This window comes from Lytechinus pictus, chromosome 5 (genome assembly GCF_037042905.1).
Source record: "Lytechinus pictus isolate F3 Inbred chromosome 5, Lp3.0, whole genome shotgun sequence".
NCBI classification, from domain to species: Eukaryota; Metazoa; Echinodermata; class Echinoidea; order Temnopleuroida; family Toxopneustidae; genus Lytechinus; species Lytechinus pictus.
The window spans coordinates 22031216-22048303 of record NC_087249.1 but is presented as its reverse complement, the minus strand read 5'-3'; the positions used below and the strand labels follow the sequence as shown (position 1 = coordinate 22048303).

The following is a 17088-nucleotide window of genomic DNA, read 5'->3' as shown; positions in this document are numbered from 1 at the left end:
ATTTGTTATTAAAAATCAGCTTTGCATTTTCACAGCGAATTCTGGCATTTAAGCAAGGCAAATGTTCTCAGAAGGAAAGTTTCCTGAAAATATAGAAGTGATGACAGTTCACCAACATGACTGTATTTAAAAATAATATCATTTTAATATATCAAAGCAAAAATACAGTTTGCCCTGAAATTTGATTAACAAGCTGTGCATAACTTTACTTTTATACAGCTTTGTGAAACATTACCGTGTCAATTTGGCCTGTAGTGTTACAGCTACTTTGAAACTTGAAGATGGCTAAGTATATGTCCAAGAGGATGTCAATGAAGTAAAAAGAACTTGTGTTTTATGCCCAAGAAGACTTGTTAAAGGTGGTTTGGCTAGCTTGTGTCCCGCCAACCAGTTCCTGCAGAAATACTCAGGTCAACTTCTTTTGCCAAATCATCCATTAGTGATTTTACATCTACTGCAGATATTACTTTGCTCTTTTTTACTGATTCTTTGATGATCATTTCAGTGAATACCTTTTCAGTAGAAATTGGAAAAAGAAAATTGCCAAAAGAATGAATTATTCAAAGGTTCTGCTATGGATAGCCATATGAATTAACAGACAATTTTTACGAGGTCGATTTCACTTGGCGATTCATCATAAATGCATTACAGACTGCTTTGGTTGACCTCAATGACGTATACTGATTACCAGGAGTGCCTTACTGGATAACTCTACGTCCACACTATTATCACAGGAGAATTCCCTGTGCCTTTTAGGAAATCTTGTACACTGCAGCAGCAGGGAGTTCTCCAATCTTCAGATATATTCTCTCCCCTCTCCCTACTTGATCAAGGGGGTCTGGACAAGAGTGAACTCCAATGAAAATTGATAGGGAACTATTGTTTCCATCCAATGTGCAAATGTGCAGCTTATGGCTAAGGGATGGCAAGCTATTCACAATAGTATTATAACGCTGCTTGATCAACTTGCACATAATTTGCATTTATTCCTTGGTTCTGAGACTCTGTCAGAGCCTTGGAGACAAGCGTGAATGGTCCATGGTAAAAGCAAGATATGACTTCCCTTTCCCTAGGACAATAGTGTGAATCCAGTGTTGAGTCATTGACCATAGCATGACCTCGTAGAGACCATCAAGAGGCAGTTGTTTACTATCAGCTGTAGATAGCGCTGATCACTTATTGTAGCAAAGGAAGCATATGGCGTGAAAAAATCTGTTAATCATTGACTAGGCCAAGCATGACATGATCATGATACACTCTCTGGAGATGAGGTTCAGCATTATTGGGCTAACCATGAAGGTTATTACGTGGTGAAACCACTGCTGATGAGGTTGTCACACTTGGTTCGCTCCATGTTCAAAATTGATTTTTGCTTGAAGTGAAATGCTTCGAGAAAAATCAACCAGTAAATCCCTTCTAGTATAATACTCCATTTATATTCAACAGACACACTTTTTAAAGTTTTTGCTTTTAAGCAGAACTGTACAGTGTATAAATGATAATTCATTTGATGTTTTGCAAGAAAGTGCGATAGCCTTTGATTTTCAATATTTCCATTTTTATGTGGGGTTCTGGAAATAAAAGTATATGAATGACCCACAATAAAAGTGAGAAGGCCTATTAGATGTTACTTCTATTATCAAAATTTAAAAAATCTTTATTGACACCAAGCTTTCAACAGTGTAGTAAAATAACACGAAATCGTCATTACGGTGTAGCGTTAATTTCGGTGAAAGTTACGTAATCTTCGCACACCGAATTCGCAGAGCCTCAGCATGGTCGAGTGATTTTTGTAGCCTGTTATTAGTCGTTTCGCGCGTATTTGACACAGAAGCTTGCACCGTGCGATGATGCACACAGCACCCGCGCTCTTGACCGAAGAGCCGACCAACATGCTCAATGAACTTACACACAAACTAAGGCCTATACCTCAGGTATCTTTCATTGCATGCACACACCACTTAGTAGCTTCATGCACACACCAAACCCCATCTCCCTGGTTTACACATGATACATGTAAGAAAATTGAGAGGAATGAGGGAAATTGTTCTCTGACCATCGTGAATGTAGGCCTACAAAACATGCAGGGCATGCATGCTAACTGACTACGGGACCAACCAGCCAGTACCAGTTAAAATAGTCACCGTTTTCCCCTTTTCTGCACTTAACAATCATTATAAAGCCAAAGGAAAAATAAGGGATATTATGATTCATGTGATATTCGACAAGACATGTAAGTTTTATAATTTCATCATGTTCATCTGTTTTGTAATTGATTATCCTGATAATTCCTTCACTGTGTCAGTGAACTGCATCAAGGACTCATCATTTTTATATAGTTTTTACTGGTTTTTATTGTACTTGTCAATCTTATGCTCCCGTTTCTATCACCTCTGAATATTAATACTAACGCAAATAACCTTCAATATCACTGTAGTAGTACGACGTTGTGTACATACCGGTACACTACGTGTAGAATGAATGTTCACATATCGGATACAAAAGTTTACGTGAATGACGGCTGTCATAAACGCCTACCAGTCGTTTTATTCAGCTTAGCAAAACTGATGTACATGTTCTTTTGCTAATTTATAACAAAATGGCACGGTAAAAATCTAATCGGCATGGATAGATCGGATGCTAATAAAGTTGAAAAACAAAGTATCGTAGTTTGCGGAAATCCTTTTGTTTTGGGACAAATCGCCGGGAAGGGAAAGAAGGGGGAAGAGCTCGTGGAATCGTTCGCTCTCGCTTGTTTCTCATAGGGTTTGCGTGCAAATCTCTGTGAACCGTTGGCAATGTGCAGCGCTCTCGCTGTTATCGATTCACTGTGGTGACCTCATTTTATTACATGTTTGCGTAATGACGATTTCGCGTGATTTTACTACACTGTTCAAAGCACAAATGTTGATACCCATGACTAACTTCCTGTTCCTTGATCAAGACAAACTCAAATCAAATGTTTAACCATCACCTTGACTGGGAATGTTTAGCTCAATTCTGGCCCGAGGGACTATGAAGTTGTTTTTACAGGTATTCATATTGAACTTGATATTAGGTAAAAGATAATAGTGGTCTTTGGGGTGGGGTTGTTGTGTGAATGCTAGACAGTTGTGGGTTAACCATTAACATGATCTGGGGTTCTTGATAAGGAGTCTCTGTTGGCCTCTATCCAGGAAAGTAAGTTGCTGTTATGAAGAATAAGGGTCATGTTATGCAAACTATTTTCATACATGTAGGTATGGGAAGTTGAGAAACATTCAAATTAAATGGTGGTGGTGGTGAAAACAGTGGAGAAAGTGGATGCATGAAATCAGTCATTGATCGAACAAAGAAGACATACTGGGATTGGTGGGAGGTCTCATCTGTGGGATTCTACGGGTTTTGTAATGGTTAAGAATCGTAATCATGTTGGGGACACCTTTGTAACCCGTCTCCCCTGCTGAGTTTTATTCATGTAAACATTGACTTTGCCTAGTCATTTATTCATATCAGTGAAGAAGAATTACAAAATTACATCATTGTATTGTCTCTCCATACCTGAATTGTAAGACAGAAATGTTAGACAAGACAAGATAACAACAAGGAAGAGGAGAATCAGTCCTGAGGGGGGGGGGGGGGGGGGGGGGCTTGTCTCCGGACCTTAAACTAGATCTTCACCAGAAGCTTGCTCCTTTCTTCTTCCAGATCTTTCTCTTCTACTTTCTGGCTAAAGAGAGTATAGAATTTATTGTCTTTCTCATTCCTACACACCCGATGAACTAAAGGGGATTATATTCAGGTCTAGTGCTCTTGAAGGTGCGACTGTGAATATGATAATTCTGGAGAAGCAGGAATCCTGCCCTCTCAAGAAGTCAAGTAACCTCTCATCTTTCTGTATAACTGATCATTGATAGTCCTGGTCTCATAATTCAAGAACTGGCCTGGAATCGGCTGGAAAATTGCCTTCCTGGAATACATTTGAAAGATGATGAGCTAGCTTGGTTATCATTCTTCCAGTTGATTTGGCATGGTTTTAAAGGTATTATGACTTTTAATAGGAGATGGTGAACATGGATCATAATAGCATAATACATCATGGTAGCTTATAGGAAAGTTCTTATTAATGTTTCAAAAAGTTAAAGTTTCTGGAAGGTTTTGAGAGTTTTGTTAGTTTTTTTTATGATAAGTTTGATTCCTTGTCATTCCCAGATATATAGGACTCCTGACTTTTCATACAAAAATGCTGCATTTGTCGAGCAAAGTAAAGATTTTGGTTTTAGTAAAGCTGTTCGTTTTACGGAGTTCAAATATTCAAATAAAGAGGTAACTTCATAGACAATTCAGGAGAATTGAAAGGATTTTCTTTTCAATATTCACTTTTTTGTTGTTTCCTTCTCTCAAGATTTCAAAGACAAAAATAAAACAGACCTATTCAATTATCATATTGCAATATCCATATCAGATACTACCAGCGCCTTTTGGTCCAAAGTCTGCAGTATTTATCATTTTTAATCATTTTTCCAACATTTTTATTCCAGTACCAGGATGAATGTTTATCATAAAACTAAAGGTATAAAGTTCAGCCCTTTTTTTTCCATCAGTGGCATCAACCTTTGAATTGATTAATTTCATTTCAGAGATGAAGAAAAGGCAAACTTGAAATGGGAAGGTAAACCAAGTAATGATCGCCATCAAGGAAGTAACGAGGCAGTTATGATATTTGCAATCCATTCATGATTTATTTACCTTCTGCTCATGAGTACATCCATTTGAAGAATTTTCCTCTCAAAGAATTTGAAGACATGCTCTTGTCTGCTTCCCCTTGATGAAACTACATTTGAAAGGCCAACTACAGTTTTCAAGGATGGCAACCCCCCCCCCCCCCAGATTAATGTGAGTTTATTGTTTCTGGCTTGTAGAGAAACTACCAGTGAAACCTTGAATGTATACTCAGATACTGTCATTTTCTCTCTTATCATGAGTGATTAAATTAACCAATAAGAAAGTGAAAATCTGCATAAGATCCATCCAAACGTGGCTTTGGGTCGAGTCAGGGGACATGGCAGATGGTTGGGGTGACCGCTTTCTATGGCCCAGCATCAATGGTATACTTGATAGTTGGATGGTATGATGGACATAGAAGGGCATGATGACTGTAATGCTACCCCCATCTTCCCATGCCTAAACTTGTCTCTATAGGACATGCTGATTGATTCCTCTTTACATCAATTTTCTCATTAAAAAATGCAAAAGAAAAAAATATAATAAAACTCGTTCACTGAAAAAAAAAATGCAAATGTAGTACTCTTATTACATAAGGAAGTAGAGACCCTATATCTCGACAATAATATTTCATTAGAATATTTCCTGTGATGCTGGAAAAGATGTTTGTGTAAATAGCCATTAATAAAAGTATATTGAAATGAAAATAACATTAAAGGTTTTCATTGCTATGATTTCAGTATTGCGATTTGATGGAGTTTATACCTACTGAGTATTCAAATCAGGGCATATCTGTTTAAGGATAAGAAGCATATTTTAGCTTTTGCTGGTAAATTGATAAAGAATATATTAACTACAATATTAACTACATTGATGGATCATAAAATGTAGAGTAGATATTTAATATTTCAATGTATTAAATTTGCAATTAAAAGTATTATTATTGAGTATTTAAATGGTATTTGTGTTTTACATGACTAGCCCTTGATGGTGAAAAACATTTTACATACCTGTTTGTCTGGACTGTTTAACCTGGAGAAAAAAAAAGGGAAACAGGAAGAGTGGATGTTTTTAAAGTGAGTCATCTATAAAGACAAATATTGAGAGAGTACCATCCTGTGTGGATTGCATCCTATAGCGTTCTACATCAACCCTTTAACGTGTTTACATCTTTAGATGCCAGCCCTGCTTCACTCTCTCTTGCGAGGGAGCTTGCTAGTAGCCTGATAGAGGAGTACAAGGGAAAAAAAGTAAAATGGAGCAATCACTCGATAAGACTCCGTACCATGTAAACAACTTTGGCAAAGGGTGCATTTACACTGGAAAGGAAATGAAAAATTTAATTCCGTTTGAAATCATTGATTTAAAATTCTGGTGAGGAATTGGCTGGATGTGAATTTTGAAATATAATGCTTTTGCGTTTGCCAATATTTATTCCTTTATGACTTTATCTCTCAATGTAATATGATTTTGCAGAGCAGTTTACTCTATCCAAGTACATAAAGCCATTGGTATTTGCTATTACAAAACATCCATAATGAAAAACAGGTATGGTATTGGTCATTACTTATTTAAATGAAAGCTAATTTTTCTTTCTCAAAAAAAGAGAGTTAGTATTTGATGCTGATCGTGGTAGTTAATGATGTTGATATCACATGACAGTAGAGAAATAAAAGACATGGTTCTCAAAAGGGAAGAATCGTTTCAAATTAGAGGCAGTTAACATCTGTAATGTCATGAAAGATTCATCTCACAAGGCTTTCCAGACTTTGAGATGCGAAGGTGATGCTAGTGGAGCACATGAACGCATCACTGGCTCACCATGGTAACTGAAGAGTGCTTGCCAATCCACACAGCTATCGGCTTGGGAGCTGTGCCTCCTGACCGACCAACCGCCAATAACACAGAGAGCAAGCAAGGATGACGGAAAGAAAAGGAAAGAAAGGCAATTCCTGAAAAGAACATTGAAATTCAATCATGTTTATCTCATGGTTTAATACCAGGGATAACATCGTTGCTGATAGGTCAGGCAGGGTGACACAGGGATGTTTTCTTTCTTTCTTGTTTTGCTAGGTATTCCAGAAGATGGCGGGCATCGGATTTAGCCTTCGGAAAATAGACGATAGTTATTGATTTTTGGAAAAGAATTTAAGTGGTGTTTGAGATTAGCTGTGAATATTGAGTTGTAATCACATGATGATAATGTAGGGAATATAGTGATATGGCTTTGATCATGACTTCAAGTTGTTTATTCTTGTTTGAAACCAATAGAAGATCTCTTTACCTTTTCAGTGTTTCTATTTATTTAATTTGAAGATTATTTCAAAAACAACGGATGAATAATCTCTTGAATACTACTGTGCTTTGAACTGTATTAAATATCTATTGAAAAGGTGTTTCTGCTATAGGGTAGGAAAGTATCGATTGAATGCAACCTTAGAAGACCCACAAATCAGGAAGAATAACTATGGAACTGCTGGAGAACTTTTCCTTTTGAAAGACACAGAAATAACACAAAATTAAAAAAAGGTTTGGGTTCATCTCACTTAGTGACCCTTTTACTCTGTCCCTCATGAGTTCATAAATCAAGTTCATCTTTGAAAGTTGAAGGCTGATGATGAGAGTTACATTGACTCTATTAACAAGACATCACAGCTGTGTACATCATTCAAATTCAAGGTCATTCCGATCCTCATGACATCTGTGAAGGTGATTTCCATCCTTGGGGAATTTTACAGGTATTTTACGGAATCAAATTTCTTGTAATATTTCCAGAATTTCATTTTTGTTTCTCAATAGATAGAGATTTATTAAACAATTACACCAAAAATATGACCCCAGAGTGTATTTTGAGTGGCAGCAGAGCTTTCATACTTTCTTAGGTTGCAATGAGATTGATAATAAATAATGAATTGCTGTTTTGTCTATATTCATAAACTTTTATATATGAAATATGATTTATGTATGGCTTGGTTCATATTAAGAAAAATAGGCCTATCCTTATGTAGGCGAGGGAATTACATCAAAATTTCCTCTTTATACCAATGGGCAGCTACCCTCTGTCCTCAACAGCAAATTAAAATCCAGGTTTGGTTTCCATGGTTACTGCTGTTTATGACATAAGATATTTAAGATGCCCACATTGTAAATGTATAGTGGAACGTTTCTTATTTAGTATTTTGTAGTTGGTGAAGTCATAAAGTGCCTCACTGCATGCATTTCCATCCATCTGCATCTTTACATATGACTAATAAAATATATTTACTCAAATGAGAGTCAAGAATCAAGATCCTTCTCTTTCATGAATAATATATATAATCGCAAAACAAGAATTTGAAGATGTTGTAAAAACATTGTACTAAACATTGTACTAAAATGTAAAAAAAAAAAACACAAATTTTTTATGAATATGATTCATTTTCAGATATTTAAGAATATGAATAGGCATGTTAATTCAGGGATGGACAGTGGACACCCAACAGAATACAGACACAGCTCTATCCCTTGGTAACAGACTCAATAAATTGTGACTCGTGTGACTCCTGTAAATTATTCAAATGAATAGAGTTAGCAGAGGGATCATGAGAACCAGGTCATGCCTGTTGTACATGTACATATAGGCCTAAACAGCCAATTGCTTCTTAACTTCCACTGAATAAAATTAGCAGGGAAATGTATATAGCTTTCCCTGAGAAACCATGCATGAATAGGCCAAGAAACTTCCCAAATTGACTCTTTGAACTCACTTGTTCATGCCCTCACCTTGCGTTTACATCCTAGGGACTTTCGGCAACAACTGGTGTTGGATAGAAATTTATGGTCAGCGGCCAGCCCCTATCCCTTAGATGAAAAAGGACTTATCAAGGCCGCTTTAACAAATTCAGGCTGAAAAAAATTGAATGGAAGCCAATGACCCTAGATTTGGCATGAGAAAGTGTGTGTCTAACATCTCTCAGGATTGGTTTTATTTGAGCAGCATTTGTGCACCATAATTTCTTGAATCTAGGGAGAATTGAACTTGTGCCCTTGGACTTTTCTCTCTTTGTGCACTTTTATTGAATAATCAGTGTAAAAATCTTGTAATAGTTTTCTTCTTGTTTAGTGATATCTGATGGGGATAGTTGTAGGCCTTCACATGTGTTGACTCCCCCTGCCACCCCTCCCCATTTTTCCCATCTCTCATTGCACAAATTAATTTGTGCCCTCTGCCCCACCCCAAAATTGAGAGAGAGAGGGGGGGGGGGACACACTAGTGAAATAGATCAGTCTATTAAAGTAGAATGCTGAGGTAAATAAGGAAACCAAAGAATAACTTGATATTTAAAATGGGACTCATTTGATTAAATACATGTTTGAATACATGTCAATGTTTACCAGTTATGGGGTGGTTTGGTCTGGTGACCGATCAGGTGTTATTTTATTTTGAAGACTATCCCATCAGTTATATATTTATACATATTTCGCACGTACTACATGTGCCCTGTTTTGCGTTTTAACCAGGCTTGTTTTGATTTGAAGCCTGGTAAACCATCTTGTGCTCTTTTGTTCACCTTGTTAGTTTTAACCTTAATTTATGTTTCTTGGGGAATTATTATTCTTTTTTTTCTTTTTTATGTTTTTTAAGTGGCAGATTTTGTATTCTTTTTATGTTTAACAGTACTGATGTTTCAAATATGAGTTGGGTTCTTGGCTTATAAGTTTACATAGGTACTGCTTATAACAGATTATTTGTTGTAATCTTATTTTCTGCCCTTTTTTTCACCTTGTAAATGTGATTATTCGTGATTTCTTCAATCTCATTGAATAACTGTAAATATTGTAATTTGATCTGATTCTTAATAAAAACATAAATACAAAAAAAATACATGTTTTTTAGTTGACTGTTTGAAATTGTACTATGTCTGGTCTGTATATATATTTCATTAAACAATGTAGGAAGAATAGACTCTGTATAGTCATAGTATAAGGGTGTGTGCTCTGCTTACAGACACCAACTGTTTGCTGATATTTAGTGATAACCTGCTTTTCTTATTTTTCACTGATTATTTCCCAATAACATTCCCCTGTGAGTGGTCGGTATCAACTGGTAGAGATACCAAATACAGGTTTATATCGAAAACAATCTATTTTTAGATGAAATTATCTCTATTTTGTCTAGTTTTGCTTGCAAACAGTTTCATTCATTTGAGATTGCATTAAAAGAAGATTGTAACATTTTTGCTAGAATCCCTAGAACCATTATAGAGGAGATACACTTGGACTAACAATGATATTGACCTGTGTTCATAAGGTCAAACTATACAGTAGGCCTAGAACAGTTTTAAAGGGATGGTCCGGGCTGAAAATATTTATATCTAAATGAATAGAGTAAAATTCACAGGGCAAACTGCTGAAAATTTCATCAAGATCGGATGACAATAAACAAAGTTATTGAATTTTAAGATTTATCAATATTTTGTAAAAACAGTCATATGCACATCATGAATATTCATTAGGTTGGCTGATGATGTCATATTCCCACTTTCCTTTTTCTTATGTTATTACATTATTTTTACTGTCCTTTTTGCCCTCTGATTTCATCATGTATAAATCAATGAGGATAGCATGTTGTAGTGAAGAACGCTGAATGAATGGCATTTTTGCTACAAAAAGACTCGCCACAGGCTTGTACCATGATAGTTCCTTTTCTGTACCTAGTCCTACAGCAATATTGAGCATGCAAAAAAAAAATGCTTTGAAGTTTGCCTTATTAAGATAAATATAAAGCAAAAAGCAGGTAAAATAATATTAGGAATAGTTTATCAACACCATACAAGACAGAATTGAATCTGTTCATGCTTGCAAGGCAGGGGTTGATTTCCCTCACATCAGTCAAAAGTTATGGTTTCAATGAAATTATGAAAATTATTATTTAGTACGTCTGTATCATTGTCACCATTTGACAGGATGCATTGATGTCTGAAATTCTGAATATTCTGGAAATAATAAGTAGGTGGTCACATTTTACATACTGCAAGCTTTAAATGTGTTTATTTTGCAAATTGGTTGTTAGTTCCTTTAAGGCCTTAACTAGAGTATGTCTAAGAGGAAACAGAGAACTTGTGTCTGCAGAAAACAATCTTGAAGTACTTCCTAAATTTCACTTAATTCACTTTCAACAACTTCCTCCTCCACTTCTTGTTGTGCTCCCATTTTCATCAGCTGATGTTTTGTAGAACTATACGACCAGAGAGAATACATGAATATTGTTGTATTGATTTTTTTTATTTGTATAATATACTCTGTGTCTGGTCATTAAGAATTCATGATTTTTTCTTTTCCAATCATCAATGTTAACTGTTCATCCCTTCATTAGTAGTATATTTCTTTTTTTTGTTTTACATATGATTATATCAATTAAAAATTCCTTGAAAAACAAAGTAAACTCCACTTGGTAATAAACTGTAAAAATGCTGTTTAAAATATCAAGCATGTTGTTTAAGCCCATCACTCTAACAACTATTGTTTAAAATTTTTAAACAACTGTTTAAACTTTTTTTAGACAAGTTGTTTAGAAAATTTAAACAATTTACAAAACTAGTTTACACAACTTGTTGTTAGAGTGACAGACTTAAACAATGCAATTTGTTTAAACTTGCTTCTAAAGCAAAATGCATTTTTGTATTTCATTACAAAATTGTTTGTAATAAATTGAATAAGATTGAATTATAAATCTATTAGATGGATATCTTTTATCCAACTAGGAATTGGTCCCTGATAGCAATCTATTTCAATTTAAGGAATTTAGAGAGTAGGATAAAAACTTGTCAATCAATTGTAGCCTAAAACTTGAGGTAATGTTGCTATGATTTTTGTTCGTTTTGTAAAATTTGGTATTGAAATTGTAGTTGATTAATATTATTTTGTTTACCCTCTTCATTACAGTATGCAAATCTATGGACATCAGAAATAGCGCTGAGTACTTTTCCAAGCTTGAGAACTGTACTGTGATCGAAGGCTACCTCCAGATAGTGCTCATAGACCATGCAAAACCCAGCGACTATGCCGGACTCAGCTTCCCGAAGCTACGTGAGATCACAGAATACTTTGTGATGTTCCGGGTGAAGAACCTTCAGACCTTACGCCACATCTTCCCCAACCTTGCTGTGATCCGAGGGGACAGCCTGTTCTTCAACTATGCCCTGATCATCTTTGAGATGTTTGAGCTCCAGGAGATAGGTCTTCCGAGTCTACAGGCGGTGATGAGAGGCTGGGTCAGGATAGAGAAGAACATCAACCTATGTTACCTCTCTACGGTGGACTGGTCCTTGGTCCAGGTCCAGGGGATGGAGAACAACTTCATCAAGGGTAACAAAGACCAAGAGGAGTGTTTCAACTTCTGTCCAGAGGATGATGGCAAGAGACTCTGCCGCAAGTTGACAGCTACTGGCGATGTTGCGGAACTCTGTTGGACAGGTCAAGACTGCCAGAAAGGTAAGCCACTTGAAAAGCTTTTTTTGAAACAATTCATATAAAGAGGTATCTACAACCTTCAATACCATTAACCAATGAGGCAACATAATTATTTTCTCCTTATTCAAGTTTAATCAGTTTATTGATATCACAGACCTGCCAACCAGTACATTTTTGGCGTATTTAGTACGTTTTTGCAACCAAAATACGGCAGTTCGTTTTTTCTTTTAAAAAATACGTTTTTGTAAAAAAAAAAAAAAAATGTGGTTATTACCGTAGATCAATGTAATTTCAGGTAACTTTTTTTTTTCAATAATTTTGTTAAAACCAGGGTGAGATATACACATGTTTCAATGTTTTTTTTATTCATCTTCAAGAGCAGTGCGCATTTTAGCTTGCATGCAGCTTGAGCGCCGCGAGGAGCAAGTGCGCCACGCATTTTATTATGAAATACACTTTTTTGGGGAAAAATACATTTTTTTATCACAGAATACAATTTTTCATTCCCAGAGGTTGGCAGGTCTGATATCATGGGTTTGCAATATGGCAGATAATATGATTGATTTTTTTCCAGTTTTTGTCTCACCTGCATAGCAGAGTGAGACTATAGGCGCCGCTTTTCCGACGGCGGCGGCGGCGTCAACACCAAATCTTAACCTGAGGTTAAGTTTTTGAAATGACAGCATAACTTAGAAAGTACACTACTCAAAAAAAGTTAAGGACCACTTTTTAAAACGTACATGAAGATTTTATACAAGGTGTTTTATTTCTGGAAATACCTCAGTACAACTGTCCTAAATGTCCTTAAACACGCTGTAATCAATTTCACGCATGGGTGGTTTCAGTTGTTGCACAATGTCTCTCGCATCACTGCACATCCTGAAAAGTGGGCCCCGAGGGGTATCAGCTACCGACATGAAGTGGTAAAAACGAATGTCTGAGTGTCTTTCAGGCAGTTCAGTAACGAGTGTGACCACCTCCTGCAGCAATAACGGCTTCACAGCGCTGTCTCATGGAGCTGATGAGGCGATTGATGTCTCTGACGTCCAGTGCATCCCATGCAGCCTCCAGAGCCACACCCAGCTGCTGCAGTCCAAGTGGATGGGCTTCGAGCTGCTCGAGACTTCTCCCCATCATGTCCCAGACGTGCTCTATCGGGTTTAAGTCCGGGGACCTCGCTGGCCACTCCATACGCTCAATCCCCTGGCCCTCAAGGAACTCGGTCACCACCCTAGCTCGGTGGGCACGGGCATTGTCATCCATGAAAATGATGTTTTGTCTCACATTTTCTGCAAATGGCACCACTATAGGTTCAAGGACCTCATCCCTGTACCTCACTCCTGTCATTGCTCCCCCTGGGACCACGTAGAGACGAGTACGGTTGGCGTAGGTGATGCCTCCCCACACCATGACGCTGCCTCCCCCATAACGGTCATGTTCTGCAATACAGGGGTCTGCAAATCTCTCTCCTGGTCGCCTCCAGACTCTCGAACGTCCATCATTGTGGTCAAGGGAAAATCTGCACTCATCTGTGAACAGAACTCTACGCCATTGCTGTCTGGTCCATTATGGGGGAGGCAGCGTCATGGTGTGGGGAGGCATCACCTACGCCAACCGTACTCGTCTCTACGTGGTCCCAGGGGGAGCAATGACAGGAGTGAGGTACAGGGATGAGGTCCTTGAACCTATAGTGGTGCCATTTGCAGAAAATGTGGGACAAAACATCATTTTCATGGATGACAATGCCCGTGCCCACCGAGCTAGGGTGGTGACCGAGTTCCTTGAGGGCCAGGGGATTGAGCGTATGGAGTGGCCAGCGAGGTCCCCGGACTTAAACCCGATAGAGCACGTCTGGGACATGATGGGGAGGAGTCTCGAGCAGCTCGAAGCCCATCCACTTGGACTGCAGCAGCTGGGTGTGGCTCTGGAGGCTGCATGGGATGCACTGGACGTCAGAGACATCAATCGCCTCATCAGCTCCATGAGACAGCGCTGTGAAGCCGTTATTGCTGCAGGAGGTGGTCACACTCGTTACTGAACTGCCTGAAAGACACTCAGACATTCGTTTTTACCACTTCATGTCGGTAGCTGATACCCCTCGGGGCCCACTTTTCAGGATGTGCAGTGATGCGAGAGACATTGTGCAACAACTGAAACCACCCATGCGTGAAATTGATTACAGCGTGTTTAAGGACATTTAGGACAGTTGTACTGCTCAAGGTATTTCCAGAAATAAAACACCTTGTATAAAATCTTTATGTACGTTTTAAAAAGTGGTCCTTAACTTTTTTTGAGTAGTGTATATGGACCTAGTTCATGAAACTTGGCCATAAGGTTAATCAAGTATTACTGAACATCCTGCCTGAGTTTCATGTCACATGACCAAGGTCAAAGGTCATTTAGGGTCAATGAACTTAGACCATGTTGGGGGAATCAACATCAAAATCTTAACCTAAGGTTAAGTTTTTGAAATGTCATCATAACTTAGAAAATATATGGACCTAGTTCATGAAACTTATACATAAGGTTAATCAAGTATCACTGAACATCCTGCATGAGTTTCACATCACATGACCAAGGTCAAAGGTCATTTAGGGTCAATGAACTTTGGCCGAATTGGGGGTATCTGTTGAATTACCATCATAACTTTGAAAGTTTATGGATCTGATTCATGAAACTTGGACATAATAGTAATCAAGTATTACTAAACATCCTGTGCAAGTTTCAGGTCACATGATCAAGGTCAAAGGTCATTTAGGGTCAATGAACTTTGGCCAAATTGGGGTATTTGTTGAATTACAGCCATAAATTTGAAAGTGTGTTGGTCTAGTTCATAAAACTTGGACATAATAGTAATCAAGTATCAATGAACATCCTGTGCGAGTTTCAGGTCACATGATCAAGGTCAAAGGTCATGTAAGGTCAAAGAACTTTGGCCACGTTGGGGGTATTTGTTGAATTGCCATCATATCTCTATAAGTGTATTGGTCTAGTTCATAAAACGTGGAAATAAGAGTATTAACCAAGTATCACTGAACATCTTGTGCGAGTTATAGTAGTTTTCAAAATCAGCACTGCTGCTATATTGAATCGCGTGATGCAGGTGAGACGGCCAGAGGCATTCCACTTGTTTTCAAATACATTTTCTGATAGAATATTTAGTATGGATTTTTTTTACAATAGATTGTATCGCTTAAGCTATTACTACATCTGCCAGATCAATAAACCACAAACAACTATCTGTTATATCTTTGATATCTGAATTATGAATTATTCAACATCAGTGTATATGTCAATAGCTGACATATCTAAGTTCCGGTATCTGAAGTTTTTCTTTTCCACTTCTAAGCGATATCTTCAAAACAAGTTTGTTCCACATGAGGGATACATTTGCTTTAAAAAAATCAAGCAATCGCTTTTATAGAATGAAAAAGACTTCAAATTTTGAGCTCATTAGATTTTAGTTATGATTTCGACAACTAAGATCACTGAGAAAATAGAAAATTTCATCTTCAAATAATAACATGAGACAAACTGCACCTTTATAGTTATATTCAAATAAAAAGGAAGTATCCAGTGGAGACAATAGCGGAGACAATTTCTTTATTTCTATAGTACACAATATCTGAAGACTTGGAAATGTCATGATTCAAGATTGCACTTCATAATTTTGTTTTGAGTAGAAATCTTTCTAACAATGTGTAAAAGCAATATCAGACATTGAGCTTATTCTTAAAAAGAGGGGGGGGGGTGATTGATTTTCATTCAGGCAGTGAAAATATGATGCATTTTCATTAATTTCTGTAAATAATACCACCTTGCCTTTAAGGCCTGAGTCATGTTGCTTGTATTTGAAGAATTTTGTTTTGATCGTAAATATGGTGAATGTTTCCACAGGGCAGGGGCAAGTTCCATGTTCGATTTCACTTCTTGGGAAAACGAATGTAAGCAGAGAGATGTGTCTCAAGTTAAGGACTACATGTAAACAGAAAAAAATATGAAAGACAGAAGGGAAGAAAGAGAAAGACAGAGAGAGAGAGAGAGAGAGAAAGAGACATAGGGAGGGACGAACAGAGGGAGTTGGTTTGTACAATTGTAAATGGAGACGGAAGATTGAATTCACAAATCTCATAACTTTTCTCCCAATTCTGAGTCTCTTAAGTAAACAGGGTATCTGTGACATGGCTTGCCCATACCTCACAGCACTCCTGTGTCAAATGTTACATATTAAATCAAGTTCATTGAGTGTGTTTCGCAGGGCTGATGTCTCTCTGAGGATGAAAACACTTGGGACTTTTTTCTCCTCTATTCGGTGATTCCTTCATTTCCTTGTTTGCTCCTAATGAGTTTATGATGTCGTCATTAGGCCCTAATTGTGGGCTTTCAGGTCTCCATGGCAACAGGCATCTTCTGTTAACCTTGATTTTAATCTGAGTGCTTCCAAAAGGTGATGTCACCTTTGATGAGGATGTATTAAAGAGAAAGCTGGTTGTAAATGTAATGAGTTGAATATGCATGGACAAAACCTTGCCCTCCATATCAAATCCTGTATTAAAGGGCAAAAGCTCTCTATTTTGTGATGCAATTAAGAGAGCTGTGTGGGATGCTATAGCAGGATGTTTTGCATGTAGAGTGAAAAAATGTGTCTTTTAAAGGTAAATGCTAGTTTTGGTAACGATAACAAAATGAGTTCGTACAGAATCCAATGAAATGACCACCAAAGTGTCTGTTTGTATAAATAAAACGCATGTGCCAAAGGATTCTGGAAGAAATTGTGTAATGGCTGAGAAATCAGCAAATAAGCACAGGATTCGGGTAGAGCGTCGGGCCCGACGCTCAAAGCAATAATTATACACTGTCCCACGTGCGCTTATCTGTGTTGGGGAAGTTCAGTCTGAACATTTTTCAGCGTAGATTTCAAGATTTCACAAA

The 17088-nt window shown here is 37.4% G+C and overlaps 1 protein-coding gene across 1 annotated transcript; it reads left to right on the top strand.

The window, feature by feature from the left end:
• The first annotated feature begins 11633 nt into the window (after positions 1-11633).
• On the top strand, positions 11634-12396 carry LOC129261663 (insulin-like peptide receptor). The gene has a single exon (XM_054899715.2). It carries the CDS (start codon positions 11640-11642, stop codon positions 12216-12218), a length of 579 nt encoding a protein of 192 aa, XP_054755690.2. The 5' UTR covers positions 11634-11639; the 3' UTR covers positions 12219-12396.
• Positions 12397-17088: the final 4692 nt, after the last annotated feature.